The 27,500-nt window shown below is 49.5% G+C and overlaps 4 protein-coding genes across 12 annotated transcripts in view; 2 read left to right on the forward strand and 2 right to left on the reverse strand.

Annotated features, from left to right (window-relative positions):
* Positions 1 to 9,382, forward strand: part of klhl18 (kelch-like family member 18) — a 26,352-nt gene extending 16,970 nt beyond the window's left edge. For all 3 annotated transcript variants that reach the window (XM_005946409.3, XM_005946408.3, XM_005946411.2), the window contains exons 3-10: positions 5,157 to 5,297; positions 5,383 to 5,581; positions 6,064 to 6,224; positions 6,311 to 6,447; positions 6,517 to 6,739; positions 7,281 to 7,385; positions 7,736 to 7,847; positions 7,943 to 9,382. In XM_005946409.3, coding sequence (XP_005946471.1) covers positions 5,157 to 5,297; positions 5,383 to 5,581; positions 6,064 to 6,224; positions 6,311 to 6,447; positions 6,517 to 6,739; positions 7,281 to 7,385; positions 7,736 to 7,847; positions 7,943 to 8,329 — 1,465 coding nt within the window. In that variant the 3' untranslated portion in view covers positions 8,330 to 9,382. The remainder of the gene's footprint in view (positions 1 to 5,156; positions 5,298 to 5,382; positions 5,582 to 6,063; positions 6,225 to 6,310; positions 6,448 to 6,516; positions 6,740 to 7,280; positions 7,386 to 7,735; positions 7,848 to 7,942) is intronic.
* A 558-nt stretch (positions 9,383 to 9,940) lies between these two features.
* bfsp2 (beaded filament structural protein 2, phakinin) lies at positions 9,941 to 14,775 on the reverse strand. The gene is made up of 7 exons (XM_005946427.3): positions 14,155 to 14,775; positions 13,615 to 13,697; positions 13,082 to 13,238; positions 11,409 to 11,570; positions 11,199 to 11,327; positions 10,873 to 11,105; positions 9,941 to 10,244 (listed from the first exon to the last, which is right to left on the reverse strand). Exons 1-7 carry the CDS (start codon positions 14,596 to 14,598, stop codon positions 10,154 to 10,156), a joined length of 1,299 nt encoding a protein of 432 aa, XP_005946489.1. The 5' UTR covers positions 14,599 to 14,775; the 3' UTR covers positions 9,941 to 10,153.
* A 3,221-nt stretch (positions 14,776 to 17,996) lies between these two features.
* ccr9a (chemokine (C-C motif) receptor 9a) lies at positions 17,997 to 21,144 on the reverse strand. Its single transcript, XM_005946426.3, has 3 exons — positions 21,034 to 21,144; positions 19,821 to 19,886; positions 17,997 to 19,731 (listed from the first exon to the last, which is right to left on the reverse strand). Exons 2-3 carry the CDS (start codon positions 19,884 to 19,886, stop codon positions 18,643 to 18,645), a joined length of 1,155 nt encoding a protein of 384 aa, XP_005946488.1. The 5' UTR covers positions 21,034 to 21,144; the 3' UTR covers positions 17,997 to 18,642.
* A 630-nt stretch (positions 21,145 to 21,774) lies between these two features.
* si:dkey-154p10.3 (zinc finger protein 567) overlaps positions 21,775 to 27,500 on the forward strand; it is an 8,975-nt gene continuing 3,249 nt past the window's right edge. The window contains exons 1-6 of one of the 7 annotated variants that reach the window (XM_005946423.3): positions 21,775 to 22,489; positions 24,528 to 24,971; positions 25,200 to 25,743; positions 25,813 to 25,873; positions 26,882 to 27,025; positions 27,099 to 27,235. In XM_005946423.3, coding sequence (XP_005946485.1) covers positions 24,579 to 24,971; positions 25,200 to 25,743; positions 25,813 to 25,873; positions 26,882 to 27,025; positions 27,099 to 27,235 — 1,279 coding nt within the window. In that variant the 5' untranslated portion in view covers positions 21,775 to 22,489; positions 24,528 to 24,578. The other 6 variants (XM_042213817.1, XM_014341369.2, XM_005946422.3 and 3 more) reach the window with 6 other exon arrangements.

The raw sequence follows: 27,500 nt of genomic DNA on the forward strand, positions 1-27,500 counted from the left end.
AAAAGAAGTATTGAATGCTGAGCTGTAATCTACAAACAGCATTCTCACATACGTGTCTCTCTTCTCCAGGTGTGACAGGGCAGTGTGTAGTGTCAGGGCTATGGCATCATCAGTGGACCTGTTGTGGCGGTATGCGAACTGTAGAGGGTCCAGTGAGTCGGGTAGTGCAGAGCAGATGAAGTCCCTGACCAGCTTCTCGAAGCATTTGCTTACGATGGGGGTCAGGGCTACAGGTCGCCAGTCGTTCAATGAGGAGATGGTGGAGGATTTGGGTACAGGGACGATGGTGGCCATTTTGAAGCAGGCTGGGACTACAGACAGAGAGAGGGAAAGGTTGAAGATGTGCGTGAACACTCCAGCCAGCTGAGCCGCGCATGACTTGAGGACGCGGCCGGGAATCCCGTCCGGACCAGTAGCTTTGCGCGCGTTCACCTTCCTGAAGCACCTCCGCACATCCTCCTCAGACACAGTGTGCGCACTGACGTCATCCGCGGTGCGCACACTGTCCGGTCTCATGGTGTTCGCTGTGTCGAATCTAGCGTAGAATACGTTTAGATCCTCACACAGAGAGGCCGTGGTCTGCGGTGTGCTGGTTTTCCCTCTAAAGTCTGTGATCGTGTTTAGTCCCTGCCACATACTCCGAGGGTTGTCAAACTGTTGCTCCACCCTGTCCCTGTACTCACGTTTGGCTGCTTTGATCGTCTTCCGGAGTTGGTAATGTGCGTGTTTGTAGTCCGATGTGTTCGCGGAGGCAAAGGCGGTGCTCCGTGCCGCGCGAACATCTCCGTTAATCCTATCATGTTTAGATGGAACTAGCGAGCTAACTCCTGCTAACTTCTAACTCTCTTAAATTTAATAAATTCTGTTCATGGATGCCTGGATGTTAAACTAATTGTTACACCTGGTAAAGCAGCAACGCTGATCATTTTATTAAAGATGAAAGATGTAGACAGTTTTTAACTCTCAGTATGCAGTGTCGTTTGACTTTGGGACCTGAAAGGACGGAGTTTAGGACCCAGATTACTCCGCGAAGGCTCCTGCACTACGTCAGCCGTAATGCTCCGACAATCCATCAAGCGGCGGCTCGAGCTAGCAAAGTCGTACTGAAACATTTGACAGATTTTCTGAGCCCGTGCACATAAAATCGTGTTCGAGGTCAGTAAACACAACCAGAATTCATACATAAGGCAGGATACAGGCTCTTCGACTTTTAGAAAATAATAGGATGATTTTAAGTGTGCCTTTATAGTGTGCAAATATGTTATACAGAAGAAAAGAATATATCGCGATATATATCGTTACCGCACATGCTTCAAATTGTACCGTGATATGGTATAATTCTCAAACACGTAGCCTAAAGCAGATGACTCGTAAGCTGGAGAGGAAATGGCGTGTCAATTTAGAGGATCATCATTTAGCCTGGAGAAATAGTTTGCTGCTTTATAAGAAAGCCCTCCGCAAAGCCAGAACATCTTACTATTCATCACTGATTGAAGAAAATAAGAACAACCCCAGGTTTCTCTTCAGCACTGTAGCCAGGCTGACAAACAGTCAGAGCTCTTTTGAGCCAACCATCCCTTTAACGTTAACTAGTAATGACTTCATGAACTTCTTCACAAATAAAATTTTTATCATTAGAGAAAAAATTACCAGTAACCGTATTTCCCGGACTACAAAGCGCACCTGAATATTAGCCGCACAAGCTAAAATCAGGGGAAAATCCTGTTTTGTACATACATTACCGCACCTGACTAAAAGCCGCAGGTGTTTCAATGTTGACTTATCATATGTAAGAGAATATGCACAAAGCGAATTGTCAGGAAAGAGATGGCTGTTTGGAGACACACCCCTTTTATTAATATTTTGAAAAACAAGTTATGGGTACATATTTGCATAACTTTTTAGGTATATGTACAAGTAGCGGTAATTACAAGTACGAAACATGTACTGTGCTTCATAAATGAGTAACAAATGTAGTACATAACAATAACCTACAACACACCAGAAAAATAGATCCAGACTACCTTTTAGGCTCAGGTGCAGTGACACAAGAAGAAAAGTCATTCATTCACCACCATCTTTCTCTTCTTCCTGCGCACTAAAACCACCAAAGTCCTCTTCTCCAGTGTCGGAGACGAACAGGCTCAGGGTGGCTTCCTCATCCACTCTCAGCTCCTTTCCTTCGTTGTCACTTTCAAAACCAAAGAAATCCTCGTTGTCAGTGTCAGAGTCGAACACCCTCTGAAGGGCCGTGGCGGTGTCCTCCTCTCCATCATGCAGCAGTCCAGCCCTTCGAAATCCGTTGGTGATCATGGATGTTTTCACACTTTTCCACGCTGTCAGAATCCACCGGTGGAGTTGGGCATAGCTTGCTTTTCGCAAGTTTATCGCCGCACATCATCCACGCCTCCCGCTGAACGCGTACCGCTACTTTGAAGTTTGTTTTTCGCGCTTCTTGTACGGCACTATGTTGCCTGGCGGATGGACACGTGACCAACATACCACTCTTGAACCCCGATACTGTGTGTCTGATCACATGCCCTTCCGCCAGGCAACGTAGTGCCGTACAACAGCGGAACAAACAAAACAAATTGTCTTACGATATGACAAAAATCATGGACAGAGAGGACACTTGTTTTCTGGACACACTGCTGCTTTTTCAGCATTCAGAGATTGATGGCTCCGTGTCAGAGCTGGCTATGAATTTCAGACGGATCAGGCTTTCATGAAAAAGTTACCAGTTGTTCTTTTCATCTTTTCTCATTACTCACAGCTACATCCACTTCTGTCGGGCCTAGGCTGCCCTGGGCATCATCACTGATTCCTATAATCCATTCGATTTGATTCAATTTAGCCTCAGACAAATATTATCATTCTGATCATTTATCAGTTATATCCATGTATACAAACAAAGCTGTGAGACTTCATCAGAGGTGTGAGCATCACAGCTTTGTGTCAAAGTAACTGAGGATAAAACATGAGGCAGATGTTCCTGGCCTGGCTTTTTATAGCAGATGACCTTAAAATATTCTGCAGTAGAACAAAAACTGAAGAAAACCATGAATCAACATGTGACCATGAACTGGTGCTGCTGAAGGGAAGCAAAGTTACAGAGGTTTGATCACAGACTCAGCTGAGAGATTGTAATTTGGGATTTAAAAATGTTACATTTCTTCGTTGTTAAACAGCAGAAACGAGACTTTCTTGTTGGAAGGCAGTTAAATTAAAAAAACAAACAGTTTATTTATGCAGTTTAAAAAAACGGTTGACTTTAAAAACGTCTTTTTTAAGAGTGATCTGGTCAAGAGGACGACAGAAACTGCAACAAATGCAACAATAGTTCTGTAAAAATCTTTTAAGTGGACAAAAGGGAGTTGTTTTGTGAGCTCTGACTTCAGATTCTGGTGTTTAAATACGAAAGTCGATTCAGGATTTAATGAATCGATATCGCTTCGTTCAAGCTACTCACCTCTTTCAATCCGCCTGCACTTTCAAACGTACACACGAAGGACTACAGGTCTGGACCACAGCCAATCAGAGAGGTCCCGCCCCTGACTATCTCTGATTGGTTTAGACCACGATATGGGCGTAATGTGTGTCTGTTGTTGACCACACGGTGACTTTTAGAGTTGCAGAACTTTTTTTTTTTTTTTGTAATGAACGGCATTTTTTTAGTCGCACCATTGAGAAATTAATTCGTACTCTTAGAAGACATAGCATATATTTTCACTGCTATGCAGATGACACCCAGCTCTATCTGTCCATGAAGCCAGATAACACACACCAATTAGTTAAACTGCAGGAATGTCTTAAAGACATAAAGACCTGGATGGCCGCTAACTTTCTGCTTCTTAATTCAGATAAAACTGAGGTTATTGTACTCGGCCCTGAAAATCTTAGAAATATGGTATCTAACCAGATTCTTACTCTGGATGGCATTACCTTGGCCTCCAGTAACACTGTGAGGAACCTTGGAGTCATTTTTGACCAGGACATGTCCTTCAACGCACATATTAAACAAATATGTAAGACTGCTTTCTTCCATTTGCGCAACATCTCTAAAGTTAGAAATATCCTGTCTCAGAGTGACGCTGAAAAACTAGTTCATGCATTTATTACTTCCAGGCTGGACGACTGTAATTCATTATTATCAGGAAGTCCTAAAAACTCCCTGAAAAGCCTTCAGCTAATCCAAAATGCTGCAGCAAGAGTCCTGACAGGGACTAGAAAGAGAGAGCAGATTTCTCCTGTTTTGGCTTCCTGTTAAATCCAGAATTCAAAATCCTGCTCCTCACATACAAGGTCTTAAATAATCAGGCCCCATCTTATCTTAATGACCTTGTAGTACCATATCACCCTATTAGAGCACTTCGCTCTCGCTCTGCAGGCCTACTTGTTGTTCCTAGAGTATTTAAAAGTAGAATGGGAGGCAGAGCCTTCAGTTTTCAGGCCCCTCTTCTGTGGAACCAGCTTCCAGTTTGGATTCAGGAGACAGACACTATCTCTACTTTCAAGATTAGGCTTCAAACTTTCCTTTTTGCTAAAGCATATAGTTAGGGCTGGACCAGGTGACCCTGAATCCTCCCTTAGTTATGCTGCAATAGACGTAGGCTGCCGGGGGATTCCCATGATGCATTGAGTTTTTCCTTTCCAGTCACCTTTCTCACTCACTATGTGTTAATAGACCTCTCTGCATTGAATCATATCTGTTATTAACCTCTGTCTCTCTTCCACAGCATGTCTTTATCCTGTCTTCCTTCTCTCACCCCAACCAATCACAGCAGATGGCCCCGCCCCTCCCTGAGCCTGGTTCCTGCCTGCTCACGGGGGGTCATGTGATTGTTGGGTTTTTCTCTGTATGTGTTATTGTAGGGTCGACCTTACAATATAAAGCGCCTTGAGGCGACTGCATAAATAAAAACAGAACATGAAGCACAGGCGTCACACACTGATCTGAGGTCAGTGTGTGACGCAGGCTCAACGCTGTGCTGCGTGTTTTTTCCGCTGAGCTGATGTAACGTACGTTTGTTCTGTCAGCGTCTCAGGATGGCGGTCCGTCGTGTTCGCTGCATTCCTGCAATATTTTAATTGATTTAACAAAATGTCAGTAACTATGTGACCATAGTAACTATGTAACCACTGCGGGTGTGTTGCAGCGCTCTGGAGGCTCTGATAAACTTCGCGTACAGCGGGCATGTCGCCATCGACCAGCAGAACGTGCAGTCTCTCCTGATTGGCTCGAGCTTCCTGCAGCTTCAGAATGTCAAAGACGCCTGCTGCTCTTTCCTGCAGGAGAGGTCAGTCCCACCCTGCCGCACACGCTCAGATCGCACGCTCCCTAGAGCTTACGTTTAGGCGAGCTAATGGCATGTTTGCTTGCAGGTTACACCCGAAGAACTGCCTCGGCGTGCGTCAGTTCGCCGAGACGATGATGTGCACGACGCTGTACGACTCGGCGAACAGCTTCCTGCACCAGCACTTTGTGGAGGTGTCACTGTCCGAGGAGTTCCTGGGCCTCAGGACGGAGGAGTTGCTGGAGCTCGTCGGCTGCGACGAACTCAACGTGAAGGCCGAAGAGCAGGTGAGTCGCCTCACCTGAGGGCGGTGGCGTGAAGCATCAGAGAACAGCTGTGACTTCATCATAGTCACTCACACAAGGTCACAGCACAGCTGTGCAGGTAGAGCACATCGGGGGAGACGGTGACCTTTGACCCGAGTGACAGGAAGAGAGCAGTCAGGAGAGAGGAAACCAAATTAAAGAACAGAAACCAAAAATAAAAGCATGCTGCTAAGCCCCGCCCTCGCAGAGTGAAACTGTAGGGGCGAGCAGGTGATTGGGTCACGGCTGTCAGGTGTCCTTCGTAAAGGTAAACCTCGGCCATGTTCCAGCAACTCGAGTGTGTTGGACTCGACCGAGCCGTTGGCGAGCTTTAGCGGCTTACCTGTCACAGGTGTGCCACATACCAAGGCTCACCTCTTGAGTCACGGCGTGAAAAATGAGCTCTTGTATTAAACACGTTGTCTTCATGCTCCCACTGTGCTCCTCGTGTGGTACCTGTGCAGGTGTTTGAGGCGGTGCTGGCGTGGGTCCATCACGACCAGGACCGCAGGGAGACGCTGCTGCCCGAGCTGCTGTCAAAGGTGCGACTTCCTCTGTGTCGACCCGAGTTCCTGTCGGACCGCGTCCAGCAGGATGAGCTCATACGCTGCTGCCACAAGTGCAGGTGAGACGCAGCGAGGCCTCGGCTTCACATCTTACCTGTGTGATCATTTCTGGGCGGGGTTAATGTCCAGCTGTGTTTCTTGTCAGGGATTTAGTGGATGAAGCCAAGGATTTCCACCTGATGCCGGAGCGCCGCCCTCACCTGCCCACCTTTAAAACCAGGCAGAGGTGCTGCACGTCCATCACAGGGCTCATCTATGCGGTGGGAGGCCTCAACAGCTCAGGTACGCCGCTCACCTGAGGCAGCGTGTCTTCACGCTCCGTGCAGCTGACAGACTCTTCTTCTCCCGCAGGCGACTCCTTAAATGTCGTCGAGGTGTTCGATCCAATTGGAAACTTCTGGGAGCGCTGCCAGCCAATGAGGACAGCTCGCAGCAGGGTGGGTGTGGCCGTTGTTAATGGGCTGCTGTATGCCATTGGGGGATACGACGGCCAATCGAGGCTCAGCACGGTGGAAGTTTACAACCCCGAGACAGACAGCTGGACGCGCGTGTCGAGCATGAACAGCCAGCGCAGGTCAGTACACTGATCGATACGCTGATCGACTCGCTGATCGATACGCTGATCGATACGCTGATCGACTCGCTGATCGATACGCTGATCGATACGCTGATCGACACACTGATCGACAGGCTGATCGACTCGCTGATCGACTCGCTGATCGACACACTGATCGATACACTGATCGACAGGCTGATCGACTCGCTGATCGACAGGCTGATCGACTCGCTGATCGACAGGCTGATCGATACGCTGATCGACACGCTGATCGATACACTGATCGACTTGCTGATCGACACACTGATCGATACGCTGATCGATACACTGATCAACAGGCTGATCGACTCGCTGATCGATACACTGATCGACAGGCTGATCGATACACTGATCGACAGGCTGATCGATACACTGATCACAGGAGTGTCTTTGATCCGGCTGCTTGAACTAAGACTTTACGAATTTAAGTAACACAATGACAACATGTAACAGTTTGACTCCAACAGACACTGTGATCAATAAACCCCGCTGATGTAACGAGCTGTGTTGTCATCCTCAGCGCCATGGGAACGGTTGTGATTGATGGGCGGATCTTTGTGTGCGGCGGCTACGATGGAAAGTCGTCTCTGAACTCGGTGGAGTGCTACTCCCCGGAAGCAGACAGGTGAGGAGTCGTTCCACCTTAAATCCTTCGATTCTGTGTAACCCGAGCATTACGGCTAACAGCGCCGCGTGATCAGTGAGGGCGGTGTGGGTCATGTGACCCGCTGCTTCCTCAGTAGGAGTGGGTTTAAAAGTAATTCCACACAGAGACGTAAACACAGAGCGTGGATCGTTCAGAGATTCTGCAGGTTTCCTCACGCTGAGCTAAACTGACTGAACCAGCAGCCAAAGACGATCCAAAGTACGCTTCAAAGAAGAAAGCCGTCCTGGCTCACCTTGAGCATGCTCAGATCTCAGCTCAGGTCGGCGTCCTCGTTAACATGGCGGTGCTTATGTTACCGTTCTCTCCAGGTGGACTGTGGTGACAGAGATGAGTGCGAGCCGCAGCGCCGCGGGCGTGACTGTTTTTGATGGCCGGATCGTTGTCTCGGGCGGCCATGACGGTCTGCAGATCTTCAACACAGTGAGTTTTAGGGTGGAGCCTAAAACTGAGGGGTGGAAACGTTACCTGTAGTTTTACACAATGTGTTTATCTCTGTTTTTGCTCCGCCCCTGCAGGTGGAGTACTACAACCACCACACTAACCGCTGGCACCCGGCGGCACCAATGCTGAATAAGCGATGCCGTCATGGGGCGGCGGCGCTCGGCAGCCACATGTACGTGGCGGGGGGGTATGATGGCTCAGGCTTCCTGAGCGGCGCCGAGGTGTTCAGCTCAGCATCTGGACAGTGGAGCCTCCTGGTGGCCATGAACACGCGGCGCAGCAGGGTGTCCCTGGTGTCCACGTCGGGGCGTCTGTACGCCGTAGGCGGGTACGACGGACAATCCAATCTCAGCTCCGTGGAGATGTACAATCCCGACACGAATCGCTGGTCCTTCATGGCACCCATGGTGTGCCACGAGGGGGGCGTAGGCGTGGGCTGCATCCCCTTGCAGCCCGCCTAAACCACCTATCACAGCCCAAGGACTCGTGATTTACTGACGGCGGCAGGCGGGAGCACACCCCACGGCGGCGTCCCTGCAGCTTTATCGGTACGATGGCTGTGCTCAGGCTTGCAAAATGACGCCGCACCTGCGGAATCATGGGAAAAACTGTAGAGCTAGCAGCAGAGGCTAGCTGCTAACATTATTCTGTTAGCGTGTGTGGAACGATTGATTACTGATTATTGATTACTGATTTCTTACTGGATGGACACAAGCAACAGGAAGTGACTTCCTCCCAAACAAACCAAGCTGCTGATTCGGACAGGAAGTCCTTCCTTAACGGTTTCTCGAACGGTTTGTCGATCAGCTGTAATCGATGGGAGCGATCAATACAAAACGCCAGCAACACAGGAACCCCACCCTCTGCAGGCTGCACAGGAAGCTCGTTTGAGGAACGTGTTGCGCCCCCAGAGATATTAATAAACTCATTCTCACGTGACAAAACATGGTTCTCCAGCTTTCCACAGGAAGTGATGTCATGTAGCGTGCAGTCTTTAACGTTGCTTTCGCTGCGATGCACAGACGGGCTGCAGATACCTGCTGCTGCTCGGCTGATGCATCCGAAACGCTCGTCAAAGTGTCACCCATACTGCAGTAACCAATGAGGGTCCGTGTGGTGGTTGCGCCGCCCCTCCAGGGCGATTGGCTGGATGGGATGTGGCATCATTTGCGCCAGCCGTGGTGGACACGCCCCCTCACTTATTGACATCTGCATTTGCGTCAGCGGATAAGCGATGGAGCACGCTCAGTAGACAGATGTATGTTGAACAGCTGGAGGCGGAGTTTAGCGCACTCTGGGGGCATCGCACTCTGATTGGTTGCAGCCTGCAGAGAGCGGTCCAGTCGATCGTGTCATTGATCTCCGTGCTTAGAATCCGTCAGTCACTGTTTACTTCCTGCTGATCTCTGATTGGACGCTCAGCCTCATCATCAGTGGGTTTTATTTGTATTGATTAACTTATGATTGATTTGTTTTGTTGTGGATCAATAAAGAGAAGTTTGGTTAATAAAGTTTATTTCTGTCTCTTTGTTTCTGACAATAATCCGTTATTGATTATGACATCTAAGCAAAAAATTAGCACAACTTTGTGTTTTTGGGCATGTTTGCTTTTGGACAGGAAGGGGCGGAGACCAGGAAATGACTCGGACCTGTTGCCCTCTCAGTGACCTGCGTCGACGCCATTATCAGAACGCGTTGCGTTTTAAATAGTTTATTATTTTCTCTTTGAATCAGTTATTGATCCTCAACGAAGGTTTATTCTCAGGCGGGGGATGGGCGGAGTCATGTCCTCGCTATCAGGAACCTTCTACAGAAACTTTGTTTCCTCTCTGTTCTTACCGGGGGAATTCGGCGAGGCCATCAGCCATCACCACCCTCACACAAAATGACAGGCACCACCAGGACGAGCTGAGATGTGCTCACTCCTGCGCAAAGTTGGTGTTGATGCTTCGGAGCTGTGAGCGCCGGCTGGAGGGCGGGAGCTCTGCATATAGTCAAGGGCGTTCTGTGACACGCTGACGTCATTCTCACACCTTTATTTGAGTTCGAAAGAAACAAGGAGCTCCTGAATGCACCGTCACATTCACTTTTATTAACACAGAGCAACACGAGTCTCAGGTCCAGTCGGGCTCAGGCGGATCCTCAGGTGTTCTCGGCAGGTTCACCTGAAGACCGTTACAACACGTCACGTCCACACCGAGCAGCTGAAACGCACACTGCACTTCCAGCATCCTCCACACCTGCACAGGTAGACCGGGTCAGCCTGCTCAGGCTTTCCTCTGGGGTCACTGTGCTGCAGGTCCTGGAGATCCTGGAGGGTTGCTCCTGGAGTCTGGAGCAGCAGCTCCCTCGGGCTCTGAGTGGAGATCTGAACACCTGGACAGGTAAGTGTTTTTGTTAGTTTTACCCAGAATCTCCTTTAACAGTCAGACTGAGTCTAATTCATATTTCGTGTTGCTCGCAGTGCCGACATCCTTCATCAGCTGATTCTGGAAACGTCTACATCAGTCCCAAAGTGCGGCCCCACCCCCTGCAGGTGGGCTGAAGTAATAACAGAAATTCCTGTGAGAATTTATGAACACTGACACAAATATATAAATGTGTGTTTTCTACAAACTGTAGCAGGAGGCTGTTATGCTGTGACATCAATGCTGTGACCTCTGACCTCTGCTCTGTGTTGAGGTATGAACCCTCATTTTAATAAAATTTAAGGGAAACCCATCACACGCTCCCGTGAATGCTTGGTCACATGACCGAGTTTACGAGGCACTCTGTGACCTTTAGAGTAAGTCCCCCCCCGCACACACAAACGCATGCATGCAGACATGTGCACATGCGCACACCTCTTATACACACACACATAAAAACATCTTCGTATCTGAGAAGACAAAAAGATGTGACTGCTGAGAGGATTCTGATTGGATGTTACTGATTAGCAGGCGTGTGCGCTGACTAATGACCAGGCTTGCTCTGGTAACGTCTGTGTTCTGTGTCGACGACTCACAGCGTCTCGAAGCGGTTCTCCTCGCCGTCCAGGATGCCGTGGTACAAGTCGATCTCCTGCTCTAGCCGTTGCTTGTTGCTCAGCAACGTGTCGTAGTCGCGACGCTGCTGTTCGATTTCACTGCGTATGTCGGCTAGCTCCGCCTCCAGCTTGGCCACCACCGAGCCGAGATTCTGGAGCTCCATGTCGTGCCAGTGACGGGCGTCGCTCAGCGAGTTCTCCAGACCGCGTTTCTGCAGAGAGTGTATTTAACCAGTTAGTGGGAACTCGATCAGGTTATTGATCGCTTATTGATCTGTGCAGATCTTGCTTGCCATGTGGCTCACCAGGGCTCTGATAGACTCGGTCTCCGCCTGCAGACTCTGGATCTTACAGCCGGTGTCACTGCACTCAGCCTTCAGCGCCTCCACCTGTTCCTCCTCTGGACTCAGCTTGCTGCTCACGCACTGTGCCTCCTGCAGGACACACCGCCACAGGTCAGACACGCCCACACACACACACATCTTGGCACACCTGTGCAGGTGAGAGGACCTTACTTTACAGTCCAGGTAGGTGTCAGTCTCAGCCCTGCTCTTCTCCATCACTTTCTCCCAGTGGCTCCTGATATAGGCCAAGATCTGGTCCAGACTGGTTTCTATGGGCGCGTCGGGCTCGTCCACATCACGTCCCGCCATCTGACTGTACAGGATCCGCACATCCTGCTCAGAGAAGAAGTGGTCAGCTCACATGACCTTAGCCAGCTAAAGGAAGATCACACCTGCCACACGTGCTCTGAGTCTACTCTGACTTTACTGTGTCTCCGCTGTCACTCTTCTGACTCTACTCTGACTCTACTGTGTCTCCGCTGTCACTCTTCTGGCTCTACTCTGACTCTACTGTGTCTCCGCTGTCACTCTTCTGACTCTACTGTGTCTCCGCTGTCACTCTTCTGGCTCTACTCTGACTCTACTGTGTCTCCGCTGTCACTCTTCTGACTCTACTGTGTCTCCGCTGTCACTCTTCTGCTCTCTGACTCTACTGTGTCTCCGCTGTCACACTTCTGACTCTACTGTGTCTCCGCTGTCACTCTTCTGATTCTACTCTGACTCTACTGTGTCTCCGCTGTCACTCTTCTGACTCTACTGTGTCTCCGCTGTCACTCTTCTGCTCTACTCTGACTCTACTGTGTCTCCGCTGTCACTCTTCTGACTCTACTGTGTCTCCGCTGTCACTCTTCTGACTTACTCTGACTCTACTGTGTCTCCGCTGTCACTCTTCTGACTTTACTCTGACTCTACTGTGTCTCCGCTGTCACTCTTCTGACTTACTCTGACTCTACTGTGTCTCCGCTGTCACTCTTCTGGCTCTACTCTGACTCTACTGTGTCTCCGCTGTCACTCTTCTGACTCTACTCTGACTCTACTGTGTCTCCGCTGTCACTCTTCTGACTCTACTGTGTCCCGCTGTCACCTTCTGACTCTACTGTGTCTCCGCTGTCACTCTTCTGACTCTACTCTGACTCTACTGTGTCTCCGCTGTCACTCTTCTGACTCTACTGTGTCTCCGCTGTCACTCTTCTGGCTCTACTCTGACTCTACTGTGTCTCCGCTGTCACTCTTCTGACTCTACTGTGTCTCCGCTGTCACTCTTCTGGCTTACTCTGACTCTACTGTGTCTCCGCTGTCACTCTTCTGACTTACTCTGACTCTACTGTGTCTCGCTGTCACTCTTCTGACTCTACTCTGACTCTACTGTGTCTCCGCTGTCACTCTTCTGGACTCTACTCTGACTCTACTGTGTCTCCGCTGTCACTCTTCTGTTCTACTCTGACTCTACTGTGTCTCCGCTGTCACTCTTCTGACTCTACTGTGTCTCCGCTGTCACACTTCTGACTCTACTGTGTGGCTGCTGTCACTCTTCTGACTCTCTCTCACTCTACTGTGTCTCCGCTGTCACTCTTCTGACTCTACTGTGTCTCCGCTGTCACACTTCTGACTCTACTGTGTCTCCGCTGTCACTCTTCTGACTCTACTCTCACTCTACTGTGTCTCCGCTGTCACAGTTCTGACTCTAGCTCTACTGTGTGGCTGCTGTCACTCTTCTTATTCCACTTTTTTTACTTAAAAAAGCTTAAATTCTAAGATTTAGTTTTTCAGCCTTTCTCTAAATGGTGACATCATCTGCTGCCGCAGCTTAAATTGGGAGATTTTTGAACAGAGTTTGGTGGGACCTGCTCATGGTTGTGCTCCAGACTGCGTAGCTCCGCCCTCATGTTCTCCATCTGCTCCTCAAGCTCCGCCTTCGTCAGGTTCGCCTCATCAATCACTTTGTACAGCGAGCTAATCTCCTCCTCCACTGCCCGACGGAATGGTTGCTCGTTCTCGAACCTGCAGGGGGAGCCACAGTCACTCTGCCTGCAGCTGGTTGTCCTGGTTCCTGAGCAGAACTAGGACCACCAGCCGCAGGACAACATGGAGGAGAGACTCACAGGGCAGGAGGCTGGTTATTGATCACCAGATGCTCCATGTTGGGGTTGTTTTTTAGATAAAGTCTATGAACAGTGCTTAAAAATAATGAATAATGTGTTTGATGATTGTGTCTGCTGTACCCTCCAGCAGCCACACAAGGGCACCATGTGATCACCTGAGACCAAAAGAAACCATCACTTCACATTCACGCTGCTGTTTACTGACAGAAGGTCTGTCACTGATCACTGCCACATTTCAGCTCACTGCTGATCACAGTGTGAGTTTGACCTCTGACCTGTCCTTGAAATCCTCAGCGTTGGCCTGCACGTTCTCTGTCTGCAGCATCAGCCGGGCGTTGTCCAGGATGGCTTCACTGACCTGCACAGAGTGTGGGAAAACAGAGCTGAGAGTGGCTGCAGCCAGCGGGGGGCATCGTTATCTCCACGCGTTACCTTTAGTGTAACGCCCCCGCAGCCTAACCTGATCTCAGGTGATCCAATAAAAACAGCAGCAAGACTCAAACACCGAATACTTAGTTTCTGTTCTCACACCTCAGAACATGTTTATCTGTGGAGGAATCAGCTGACGTAACGTGGCTGCTCGTGCACGGCTGCTCGTGCACACTTTTTAGGTTCACTTTTTTGCCTCAGGTGACTTTTGTATTTTAGGATTTTTTAGGCGAGGCACGTGGAGGTGAGTTTGACCGTACGCGTCACTGTCACCACGATCTAAGAAAGGAGAGGCCTGAGTTGACCTTTGACCTCAGAGAGCAGCATGCCGATAGGATGAAGGATGGTGTGGAGATGGAACCAGGTGTTTAGACCCTCCCCCTCACCTGTCTGTAAACCTCCTCCCACTCCCTCCTGAGGGGTCCCCAGGCTCCGGCGCTCGAGGCCTTGCGGTCCAGGCAGAGGCGGATTTGCTCCTCCAGCTGTTGGTTCAGCTGTTCCAGCGCTCTCACTTTGTCGCGGTATTCCATCAAACAGCTGTTCAGTCCCGCTGCCGCCGCACCGCTCCCCGCTGCTCGCTCGCTGCCTCGGGGCAGCACTGGTGTTGTGCTGCTCCTCATCCCCTGCAGGAACACGCTGCTGATGCCCAGAGCTCGCCGTGACACCCGCGTCCCCAGGCCAGAGGGAACACTCGCTGGTGGGGTGGAGCCTACAAAGACGCCGCGAGGGGCAGAGGTGCCTGCCGAGCCCATTCTCCCGCAGGAGGCAGAGGGTGGACGCTCGGCGGCCGTCTGTCCAAGGAAGGATGAGCGGCGTCGGGGCAGAGGCATGACGATCAGCACCTGCCAGTGTCAAACCGCTCAGACCCGCTCGCTACCGGGATTTATGCGAGGATGGCTGCTCTGGAAACATGGCTGCTTTTGTTCAGCCAGCGTTTGTGTTTGGAGCTTTTGTTGAAACAAAGAGTCTGAAAGAGCTGAGGCAGCAGAGCGAGCACGCGGGGGGGGGCAGGAAGGGTCCTGAAGCCTGGCTGGGTCACATGACACACACACACACACACACACACACACACACACACACACACACACACACTGTTTATAAACAGAGAGCAGATGAGGGTTAGATCATCACTGCTGTTTCAGATCAATAAAGAATATCTGCTGTTAAACAGGTAAAGAACTCTTTAAATAAAGTTTAGTAGAAACAGCTGTGATGAATAAACTTCCTGTTTTGATGAACAGACTTGTTCTTCATGTTTCCTGGGAAAACCCTCAAAACATGACACACGAGCACAAAAATGAAGGCAACGCCATTATTCATGAAGGTAATAAAGTTTAATCTACATGTTTAAATAAAGTTTCAGCAGCATGGTTTCTTGTTTGAAGCCAGATGTTGTCGTGGTGTCGTTGGGTTCCTAAAGCTCCAGGGGTTTTAGTGGGCGGAGCTCGGGCTGAACTGAGGCAGACGCATTCAGGTCTGAAAGGCAGCGGCTGCTCCTGAACCTGCAGGTGTGCTTCAGCATTAAGGCCTTCACAGGTGTTCCAGTTACACCTGCATGCGTGCTAATCCCCACGCCCCGCACACTGCTCCTGATTGGTCAAACTGCAGCTTCCTCCCAGCCTCATTCCACCGTAAGCTCAGAGAAGGTGGAGGAGTTCATGCAGTGGTTCGGCCTCTCTGCTGTGCTCCTGTAGAGGACGCAGTCACTGCTTCTTCGCTGTTTTGCCCTCACAGTCTCTCACAGAGACCTGAACCCTTCGCATCGTCTCACTAGCTGGCAGATGTTGGCCCAGCCGTTTTTAGCTTCGTGTAATCTTTGAGTGTTTGTCGCCGGGCCGTTACCATGGCAGCAAACACAGAGCTGTTTGTCTGCGTGGAAACACCTGGGCCGTCTGTTCAGGTTTTGTCAGATTGTTTGTGCTGAATCTCAGCAGGAAGTGCTTTGCGGTTGGCAGGAAGTGGTGAATGCCAACGCAGCAGTTGAAAGTTTCCCAGCTGCTAAAAGATGCGTTGGACTTCTGAGGGTAAAAGCCCGTCTCATCCACCAGCTTCACCCTGTAAAGCAGACCCAGTCATCACTTTCAGCTTCCAAACACCTTTAATCTGAACTCTGGTGTCCAGATTCCAACCATGAATCCCTTTAGAAACCTGCTGCAGCGCCGTCCTCCAAACCTTTCAGGACAAATGTCTGCTCCCATCCTTTAGATCCACCTCGGACAGAAAGCTGCGTTTGTGGATCACGGTGTCGTACCTGGGAATATCACCTGAAGCTGGAGGAACACGTGTTTGCAGTGTGAGTGAAGATTCAGCTGCTCTGGATAGATTTGAGGAAGCTTTTGGAGATCAAACTCAGCCTCGACCTCCTAACTGTGCTTGACTTATTACGACAGCAGGGAGCTGCAGGAACACCTGCAATGGTCAGGTGGGACACGCCTTAAACCACAGTAAGTCATCATCAATCAGAGATCCAGTTCATAGGACAGTAGTTTCCAGTGTCGGACTCTTTCTGGTCCAGGTTCTGAGCACGCTCAGATCTGCATCTATAAACAACGTCAAAGATAAAAAGTCGGCGGTGGCGCCACTGAGCCAAGCACAGCAGAGCGTCGTCAGTGGTTAAAGGAAGCACCGCGTGTAAGTGACGCTCGGGTGAACTGGTCCTCTCAGCTGTTTACAGCACCTGGCCGCTCAGAGCTCAGGTAACTGTGCCCCTCATGGCCCAGAGGTCATGTTTGCATGACCCAGATGTCACAAAGCACCTGACTCCTGGCCCACGTGAGGCACAGCTGCGACCACAAGACGTCAGGCACACCCAACTGTGGCCCAGAGCTGCAGATGTGGGCCACATGTTGGCCAGATGTTCAGCAGGGGCAGTGCAGATGTATGTGCTCTGTGGTCACAGTGAGAACACACACACACTGACTGTGTTAGCGTGCACGTGTTGCGTGAGTGGGCAACGTGACTAATGAGTGATATGAGGCGGCAGTTTCTTGGTTCAAAGCCCTCTGACCAGTGTGATGGGCGGGGCTTAGCACTTCCTCTGTGAGGGCGGCTGGCTGTTTTTCATCTGGGATCAACACCTCAGCTCGCAGCAGGATCCTGGAACAGGCCTGACCTTTGTGTTTGAGCACTGTGGCGTGCCAGTCAGCGAGCTTTTCTGGTTTTCACTTCTCTGTCTGTCACATTTTGTTTTTGTCCCAGTGACCCATGAGAACATGACACCACACAGACCTGAGGTCAGCTTCCTTTTTCTCAGCCTCCCATCACTGAGCCTCAGAGAGGATGTGATGTAATGATTTTGAGGTTAGAGAAAGAGACATGTCGCAATCCCCGCTGTAAAAACAAGAGTAAAATAAGACGATGGCGTCTCACAGATGTCTCGTCTGTTCTCTCAGACTCATTCATCTGCAGAACCCTGAAACAGAATTGGTCCTAGCACTGAACCCTGTGGAACTCCATAATTAACCTCAGTGTGTGAAGAGGACTCTCCATTTACATGAACAAACTGGAGTCTATTAGATAGATATGATACAAACCACTGCAGTGCAGTACCTGTAATACCTACAGCATGTTCTAATCGCTCTAATAGGATATTATGGTCGACAGTATCGAACGCTGCACTGAGGTCTAGCAGGACAAGCACAGAGATGAGTCCACTGTCAGAGGCCATAAGAAGATCATTTGTAACCTTCACTAAAGCTGTTTCTGTGCTGAGCTCTGAAACCTGACTGAAACTCTTCAAATAAACCTCTGCAGATGATCTGTTAGCTGTTTGACAACTACTCTTTCAAGGATGTTTGATATGAAAGGAAGGTTGGAGATTGGCCTATAATTAGCTAAGACTGCTGGGTCTAGAGATGCTTTTTGAGTAAAGGTTTAACTACAGCCAGCTTGAAGGCCTGTGGTACATAGCCGATCATTAGAGATAGGTTGATCATATTTAAGATCGAAGAATTAATTAATGGCAGGACTTCTTTGAGCAGTTTTGTAGGAATGGGGTCTAAAAGACACGTTGATGGTTTGGAGGAAGTAATTATTGAAGTTAACTCAGAAAGATCAATTGGAGAAAAAGAGTCTAACTTAACATCAATGGTACTAAGAGTAGCTGTGTGTGTTGTACTTGTTCACTGCTGTGTGTGCAGTGAAGCTGCTGAGGTGTGTTTGCAGAACAAAGATCATAAACAGGATGAGAGAAGGAAGGATGTGAAGAAAAGAGTGCGACAGCGTTTCATCAACTTCCCCGTTTTTCTCTCACACTTTATTTTCATAACTCAGAAAACCAAAACATTTACATTGGTGTGACGCACACACACACACTCACACGCACACACACACACACACACACACACACACTCACACTCACACTCACACACTCACACTCACACACACACACACACAAACAGGGTTATATACAGCATTAGTCACATTTCAGCTTTGGCTCAGTTTCTGTTCAAACGCAGCGAGGAGACCGGTCCCGTCTCTGATACAGCAGCTAAAACGTCACATTTAAAAACAGCTTCATGTTTACTGTACAAGCAAGCCCTGAAAAGTCCTGGAAACACCTGGAAAAGTCCTGGCTCAGAAAATGATGTGGAGGTTTTACATTCTCATTACAAAGGTTTCTTTTTGTTTTCCCCAAAACTGTAAAAGCTGTAACCAGCAGGCGCGCCCAGCCTCCACCTGTCCTGTGCTCTGAGGTGAAGGTGTTCTCAGGTGAGCGGGCTGTGACTGTCTGTGGGTGGATGTTAGGGTGAAGCAGCACACGTGTTGAATCAAAGCTTCTTAAAAACTCTTCCTGCGATCGAGGCGTCTTCCGTTGGCAAGGTCTGCTGTTGCAGCTGCCCTGGCACAAACAGGAAGTTGCGCAGTGACGGTTTCTACAGCGACAGCGCCTGCGAGGTTTCGCTGTCAGACATCACCGAGGCTCGGGTGGAGCTCAGCGGGCTCCTGCTGGACTTGGTGGACAGCTGAATCTTGGTGACGGGTGGCACGCAGCGGCAGCAGCGCAGCAGCTGCACCACGTCACGGCGGAACCGTGAGCCCACGAAGACGTAGAGGAAGGGGTTGAGGCAGGCGTGCATGTAGGCCAGACTCTTCAGCACCTGCCCCGCCTTATCAAAGGCCTTCAGGTGATCGCAGTTCGTGATGGTGATGTTGGAGGCCTGCACCGCCTCCATCACCAGCACGCTGTTGTAAGGCAGCTGCGACACAACGAACACCACCACCACCGCCAGGATGACACGCATGGCCTTGTGCTTCTGGAAGCCCTGGGTCTTGAGCAGCGTGGCGACGATGACGCTGTAACAGAAGGCCATGACGATGAAGGGCAGGCAGAAGCCCATGCTCACCTGCAGGGACAGTACCAGGATCTTGGTGTTGTTCCCCAGGTGGTTCGGGAACACCATACGGCAGTAGTCCTGCGATTCCACCTTTGCGGGGGCAGCAAATACCAGCTCGGGCGTGGCAAGGAGCAGTGCAAGCAGCCACACCCCCGCGCACACCAAACGGCTGCAGCGCAGGCGCTCCACCTGTGAGTTGTGCGCCTTTGTGGTCTGCACGATGGCGATGTAACGGTCCACGCTAATGCAGGTAAGCAGCAGCATGCTGCTAAACAGGTTCACCTTGTAGAGGGCGGAGTTTATTTTGCAGAGGGAGGTGCCGAAGATCCAGCTGTGCGACGCCTCGGCCGCCCACAGCGGCAACGTGACCAGGAACAGCAGGTCGGCCACGGCCAGGTTCAGCAGGTACACGTCGGTCATCGTCTTCAGCCGGCGCCGGAAGTTCAGGTAGATCCACACCACGGCCAGGTTCCCGGCTCCGCCCACCAGGGCGATCATCCAGAAGAGCGGTGGCTCATAGTGACTCCTGAACACCCGCACCGACTCCCGGTCGCATAGCAAGTCTCCGTAGTCGTCTGAGTAGTCATAGTTGTCAGAGGTGGCCGAGGGACTGAAAGCAGACGGCTCCTGATGGAAAGAGACAGCACACCTGAGCACACCTGAGCACTCTGCTGATACATACTTGGATAAATCAATAAATAATCAGGGTTCGTTACCTCTGTGATCATTTTTGTGATGATGTCATCCATGGAGGTCACATTCATGGTGAAAAGGTCATCCATCTACAAACACAGGTGTTCGGGTTAGAAAAGGTGCAGCGAGTTTCACACAAACAAAACCTCCAAAAGGAGGAAACAAAATAAAAGAACAAGCCTGGTCCCGCTCCTCCTACGCTCGCTGGTCACATGCTTTTTGTAGTTTGTGGCGTTGTTGCTGTTGACTCATGTCTGTGTTGCTTCACGTTGTTTTTAGTCAGAGTAGGACAAAGGACATATTTTTACTCTCTTTGAAGTACTTTTACTCTGTTACTCTGTGATAAACTGTATTGTATTTTTAAATAGTACTACTGAGCCCTGAGCCTACACTATAAAAGTACCCCCGTACAATAGCTTTACCAAAATAAAAGCCTTGGGGTGAATATAAGTGCTGTGAAACGTTGTGTAACCGTCAAACTCACAGACATTAAAGAATTCGTTTCTTTAAATGAAGCTGAGGATTAAAGCGGATCACGTGCTCAAACACTGAAAACTCGACTGTTTGAATGTTTCAGGCATAAAAATGAGTCCTCGGTTTGACCACTTTCAAATTTAAGCTCTTCGTCTCACAGAGTACCTAACTTTGAGTGTTTGGGTCATTTACATTTAATACAAGAAGTATTAATAATTTTACTGATCCCAGAGTACTTTAAATTCTCCAGACGTGTCTGTGAGTCACAAATCTCCTGGTCCTCCTAGGACCTGCGTCCACATATGTGGACGTCACATTTTGGGTTATTTAGACCAAAATACTAAATTTTGCTCTACAAGAGCCTGATATCCACTTACGAGGACATTATGCTGCTACTGTTCTATTGAAATGTAAAATGAAAGTCCTCATATGTGGATCTCATTTTTCCCAGAAACACAAATCTGGTAATTCTGTGTTTTACATTCATCGGGTCCCAAATAGCAAAGGGAAATTAAAAGTGCTGCAGTACGAGCAGTTATTTATCGTCGTGTGCCTGTTAGAACCACTAAAACCAGAAACATCATCTGAAATCTCAGAGTCTGTGGTGAGGCGATCTGAGATCTGCTCACAACTAGACTATTATGGGATGGTTAATGATGAAGTGAAAAACATCTTTACACTGCGCTCGGAAATCAAAGTCTGCAGCTCGCCGCTTTCCCCATGAAACAAAGACCAGACACAGACAGACAGGCGTGGACTCACCGTCAGGCGTCTCGTCGTCTCTGGTGTGTCTCGCTGTTTGGCGCTTTTTGCACTCTAAGTCCGTTAGACCACAAAAGTGACGTATGAAAGCAGAAGTTACATCAGCTGTCTAAGAGGAGTGGCTACGATTTCATAACGAGTAGACAGTGAGCACGAACGCATCAACATCCCTGATTGTTAGACCCCCAGAATCCAATGATCCTGAATCTGAACCCTTGAGAATAACAACCAATATTTACTTACAGCTGGTTAGAGTTGTACAAACTCTGCTATTGGCTGATATTTCCATTTATCACAGCAACATGTAAGGAGATGACTTCTGCACAGCACTGTGGTACAAAGGAGGCCTTTTGTAGGTGCTGAGCTGTTTTGAGGAGAGTTTAAAGGAAAATAAAAAGAGAGAAGCTCGGACACCACAAAGAGGAAGTCGGGGAAAATCAGCTGGCTGAACCTGGGAGCTCCTAACAACTGAAAACAGAAGCAGCGTCACACACCGGGACTTGCCCGGGCTCACATGGTGAAGCCTGAGAGGTTACCCAGAATGCAGTTGGTGACATTTCCTCAGGTTTCTGCTGCTCTGTGTCACAGACACGAAGCTGCTGCAGGTTATACTCACAGATCCGCCAGGGTGTGAAACTGATCTGGGTGCAGTTTGACTTGTACAACTTTCTACCTGAGCAATCAAAGACGACATTCACAGGTGGCCGCATGGCTGAGAGCGGGCGTGCCCCATGGCTGAGAGCGGCCGGCCTGGGTTTGAATCCATCCCGCGGCCCTTTGCCGCATCTCGTCCCTCTGCTTTCCTGTCACTCTTCACTGTAGCCTTCAAAATAAAGCCGCCCAAACAAATATTTAAAAACAACAAAGTCACAAAGCTAAAGCTAAACACACTGAAGAAATGATGACATTCGGCCCTGGGTCTGTGCACCTGGAGGGGGGCACACTTCTTCCCAGAATGAGTGTAAGTGTTGGGGGGGGGTCAGATTTGTTGGGCTTTGTATGAATCATCCTGCCACGCTGAACCAAAACTACACACATTCAAATCGTTTCCTGTTTCAAACATCACTCTCACTGCCTGCCGACCACTGTATCCATGACAACAAACATTCCCTAATATCAGAGACAACCCACGACTGTCTCGCTCTGACCTAAACGCCCCCCTCCCCCCCTCACTCCGGGCCGACACGGTGCCTCACGTCTGCAGTGAGAAGTGTTGTACCAGCTGGAGTGGTAGTAGTATTGAGGTATCTGTGGTCACACACACTGAACATGTTGTTCTTCTCTGCTTATCTCTACTTCCTGTTTAAGGTGACAAACACAGACTGGCAGCAGTTTCCGTGACTTGTGAGCACATTACCTTAAAGGGCTCCTGCACACCTTCAGCCTGTGAAAGCACAAAACCGGGATACAGTTCACGTCATGTCACCTGTGCACAACACATGCTTCATACTGACAGGTAACAACCCCCAGTACAGAGAGATGACCCCAACATCCACACCACCCCCTCCGCAATCAGTGAGGCGGAAGAACTCCCTCTAAAACAGAACCAGGATTAGGGAGGGACTGAGCCTGATTCACTGGGAATCCCCCGGCAGCCTACGTCTATTGCAGCATAACTACGGGAGGATTCAGGGTCACCTGGTCCAGCCCTAACTATATGCTTTAGCAAAAAGGAAAGTTTGAAGCCTAATCTTGAAAGTAGAGATAGTGTCTGTCTCCTGAATCCAAACTGGAAGCTGGTTCCACAGAAGAGGGGCCTGAAAACTGAAGGCTCTGCCTCCCATTCTACTTTTAAATACTCTAGGAACAACAAGTAGGCCTGCAGAGCGAGAGCGAAGTGCTCTAATAGGGTGATATGGTACTACAAGGTCATTAAGATAAGATGGGGCCTGATTATTTAAGACCTTGTATGTGAGGAGCAGGATTTTGAATTCTGGATTTAACAGGAAGCCAAAACAGGAGAAATCTGCTCTCTCTTTCTAGTCCCTGTCAGGACTCTTGCTGCAGCATTTTGGATCAGCTGAAGGCTTTTCAGGGAGTTTTTAGGACATCCTGATAATAATGAATTACAGTCGTCCAGCCTGGAAGTAATAAATGCATGAACTAGTTTTTCAGCGTCACTCTGAGACAGGATATTTCTAACTTTAGAGATGTTGCACAAATGGAAGAAAGCAGTCTTACATATTTGTTTAATATGTGCGTTGAAGGACATGTCCTGGTCAAAAATGACTCCAAGGTTCCTCACAGTGTTACTGGAGGCCAAGGTAATGCCATCCAGAGTAAGAATCTGGCTTAGATACCATATTTCTAAGATTTTCAGGGCCGAGTACAATAACCTCAGTTTGATCTGAATTAAGAAGCAGAAAGTTAGCGGCCATCCAGGTCTTTATGTCTTTAAGACATTCCTGTTGTTTATGGATAAACCTTCTTGATTATGTAACAGAGAGTGAAGCGCTCTGAGGACCACCAACGTGGGCAAACACGTGTGTATGTGTCTGTGAGTGTGCGGTCACAGCTTGTCATGCAACACTGCACAGTGTGAACTTGCTGTCACGCTATGCGGCTGATTCCTGTTTCACTGACGTCTGTCAAACACTTCCTGTTAGACAGGAAAAAACAGCCAGGTCACGTGACCTGATTTTCTCCTCATTTCTCTTCTGCTGTTAACGCATATGGTTACCATAGAGACATGTGACAGCCCCCCCCCCCCCCCCCCCCCCCCCCCCCCCCCCCCCCCCCATCAGTTCACACTATCACCGTCACACTCAAATAAATGTTATAAAGATACATGCTGGACTTAAAAGCCAGATTTAAACTAAAGCAAACAAAACATTTGGAGCTTTTATTGTGAAAGAGTGAACTGAAGTTAATCTCATGTAATCTGATAATCTGAACAGTGTGTCCGACAGACTTTGTGTAATCCTGAAAACAGGGAGCCGGTTTGGTTCGTGCTCTCTCCGTTTTAAACCTGAGCTCTGTGCTGTCGGTTTTAAAGCCTCCTCTGGGGGCAGCAGAGCGGCCGGCGGGCTCCGAGGAGCCGAATAAACCGTAGAAGAAGAAATAGGAGCGGATGTAAACAAAGAGGAGCAGGTGAGTTTTAGTGAGGCGCTCCGCAGTCTCACCTGGGAGCTCATTTATTGATCTATTAGTGACGTATCGATTCGTTCCTGCTCTGAAACACTGTTAGCCGTTAGCCTGCTAGCCTTCTCCGCGTCTTTGCACTTCCCGCGCGAGCCTAGCTAAAGCGGACGGCGAACGCGCTGCCCTAGATCAGCCAATCATTCGGCTTAAGGTACGTTTCGTCATCAAGCAGAGGGGTTGGTACTCTAAGTACTCAGAGTAGTCAGAGTACTGGGACTGTGGAATAAAGTAGAATAACGAAGACTGCTGCTGATATCTGGACGGATGTTCGGTTCTGCTGCGCTCTGATTGGTCAGTGTTTGAATTCAGGCGGTTTTTTGAGATAAATCCTATTTACACTGACTGTGTTCCAGCAGGGCCAAAGGACGGACCTCACACCGTGATGTCATGGTGATGTCATAGCGATGTCGTGGGTGAAGCAGCGGTACCGTGACATCAGCCCTGTGACCCTGCAGTTGGGGGGCGGAGCTGTGAGCTCCAGCCTGTACTGCGCTGAGGTGGAGGGCGTGGGGGCGGGGCTAGTGGAGTCCTTCCTGGTGGAGCTTTATCGCTGTAAGCTCTGTCAGTTCACCTGTGGCATCAAAGCCTCCATTAACAGCCACCTGCTGCTCACGCACCGCCCCAACGCCTATCTGGACGGGGCAGAGGCGGGGCTCCAGCAGGGAGCGTCACCCTATCAGCTAAAGCAGAGTGACGAAGATGAGGACTTCCTGCTCTACAACATGCTGGACAACCTGAGCCCGGCTACCTGTGACATCAGCAGTGAGGGCGGGCTGCAGGTGGCCCACACCTGTGAGGTGATAACCTCACACACACACACACACACACACACAGAGAACAGAATGATTTTGAGCTTTTATTTTAAAAGGTGAAACAATATGAAGTTCATAGTCAGACGGTTATTTATGATTTAGCTTTTCAAATTAAGTTGAAATGTATTTATTTTTTGATTTATTTATCTTATTTTATTCTGAAGGTGTCCTTACACCTGGTAGCCACACCTTAATCTTGTGGTTTGTATGCAGGTCACCACACTCTTTGAGGAAGAGGAAGAGGAGCAGGAGGAGGACTCCTCCATCTTCACTCTGAAGGGGGGCTCTTTATCCTCTCTGGCCGACACCCCCGCCTCCCAAGAGGAGTTGGCGCAGTCCGCCCACCTGATGACCCTTGGGCTGTGTCGGATCTCTGCAGTCAGAGCTCCTCCTCTTCCTTCTTCCTCACCGTCCACACAGCTCACGAAACCACATGACAGCAGTGCCAACAACAAAGCGAAGGCTCCGCCCCCCAGCCTGCTGTGTCTGCTCTGCCCATTAAAACTGCCGTCGCGGCGGCTGCTTGATGTCCATGTCAGGTCACACCGTGCCAGCGGCGGTTTCGGCTGCGTGCGCTGCAACTGGATGGCCGACAGTTGGGAGGAGGTGGAGCATCACTGGAGGAGCCGCTGTAGCCAGAGGAGGAAAAGGAGGAGGGAGCGGGAAGAGAAGAAGAAGAAAACCGCGGTGGCGGTCTGTCACAGGAAGTTCGAAAACAGCACGCTGAGAAGCGCTCCTGAAAAACCACGGAAACACAGTGAGTGCCCAGCTCTGTACCATCGATCAGTAATCAATAAGAACACTAACACTGATCAGTTTTCTGCAGATGGATGGAGGAGCCAGCTGATTGGACGTGCAAAGCGTAAGGAGGCGGAGCTTCTTGACAGGTAATAATAACAATAGTAATAATAATAATAATAATAATAATAATACATTTTATTTAAAAGGGACACTGTACAGCAAATAAAAGAGGCATAAAACCAGGAAATAAACGTGATAAAAGAAAGTTTAAGAGCATGGAGAGGTTCTCTACAGTAGGCTGTCTTGAACAGGTGGGTTTAGAAGGTGGACTTTAAAAAAAGGGAATGAGGTGATGTTTCTGAGGTCGGAGGGGGAGGGAATTCCAAAGTGGAGGGGCAGAGCGACTACAAGTCCCCCATAGAAACAAGACGAGAGGAAGGAACAGGAAGAGGAGGATCTGAGGCACCAGGATGGGATGGAGATCTGTACCGAACCAGAGAGGTATGGTGGGCAGAGAGAATGAATTGCCTTAAATGTACAGAGGAGTATTTTAAAATTAATGCGAAGTTTAACCGCCGGCCAGTGAAGCTGCTTCAGAATAGTGGTGAGTCCTAGTAATAATGCGGGCAGCAGCGTTCTGGACACGCTGAAGCTTGTTGATGGATTTTTGTGTAAGAGCGAGTTACAGTAGTCGATCCGACAGGTAACGAGACTGTGGACGAGGATAGCAGGCGCATGTGGAGTGAAGAAGGGGCGGAGTTGGAAATATGCTGAGCGAGTGAGAGTTAAAGGATAGTGCACTGTCAAGAATGACAGCCAAACTTTTCACAGAGGGAGAGGTAGAAACTGATGAGTTCTTGATAGTAACAGAAAAACAGTTAGCTCTGGATAGCCATAATTTGGAGCCGACCGGGAGAAGCTCCGAGTTGTTGCTGTTGACTTTAAGAAAGTGGGAGGAAAACCATGAACTAAGTTCAGCTAAGAGGGTGGTGGAGGGTGGAGGGAGAGCAGAGTTGGGGTTGGTGGGCAGGTAAAGCTGGATGTCGTCAGCATAACACTGAATGGATTTTTACAGAGAATCTGAAATGATTAAAAACCAGTTTGAATGTCTGTCAGCCAATCGGAACACAGCCTGTGTGCGTGTTTGTTTTCAGGCAGGCCAGCAGAGCTCGGGCCGCATCACGGCCGGTCGCCATGGAGACCACGAGGAAAACCACAAGGAGGACGAACGGAGACGGCGAGCAGCTGACAGCAGAGAGCGGGAAGCAGACGGGCTTCAGCTGCTCGCTGTGCCACAGGTAACCACGTTACCCATAATCCCTCACTGCACAGAGTCACGTGACCTGGTGATGTCATGGCATTTCTTCTCAGCAGGAAGTTCTCCTCTAAACTGACTCTGAGGCGTCACCTGGGCGTTCATGGGGGAGAGAAACCGTTCACCTGTCCTCACTGCTCCTACAGCAGCCGGCTGAAGGCCTCACTGCTGCAACACCTGAGGACTCACACAGGTAACACACACACATGAGCACTCACACAGGTAACACACACACACGAGCACTCACACAGGTAACACACACACACGAGCACTCACACAGGTAACACACACACACGAGCACTCACACAGGTAACACACACACACGAGCACTCACACAGGTAACACACACACACGAGCACTCACACAGGTAACACACACACACGAGCACTCACACAGGTAACACACACACACGAGCACTCACACAGGTAACACACACACACGAGCACTCACACAGGTAA

This window comes from Haplochromis burtoni, unplaced genomic scaffold (genome assembly GCF_018398535.1).
Source record: "Haplochromis burtoni strain Fernald_Lab_line unplaced genomic scaffold, NCSU_Asbu1 Contig_483, whole genome shotgun sequence".
NCBI classification, from domain to species: Eukaryota; Metazoa; Chordata; class Actinopteri; order Cichliformes; family Cichlidae; genus Haplochromis; species Haplochromis burtoni.

Coding starts and splice junctions, on each gene's coding strand:
- bfsp2 (XM_005946427.3), bottom strand. CDS start 14,598: ATGCCTCTGCCCCGACGCCGCTCATCCTTCCTTGGACAGACGGCCGCC. Junction 13,239..13,614: donor GCTGAGGATTTCAAGGACAG/GTCAGAGGTCAA, acceptor CTCCCCCTGCAG/GTTCGAGAACGAGCAACCAT. Junction 11,106..11,198: donor CCGAGTCTATCAGAGCCCTG/GTGAGCCACATG, acceptor CACTCTCTGCAG/AAACGCGGTCTGGAGAACTC.
- ccr9a (XM_005946426.3), bottom strand. CDS start 19,886: ATGGATGACCTTTTCACCATGAATGTGACCTCCATGGATGACATCATC. Junction 19,732..19,820: donor TCACAAAAATGATCACAGAG/GTAACGAACCCT, acceptor TCTTTCCATCAG/GAGCCGTCTGCTTTCAGTCC.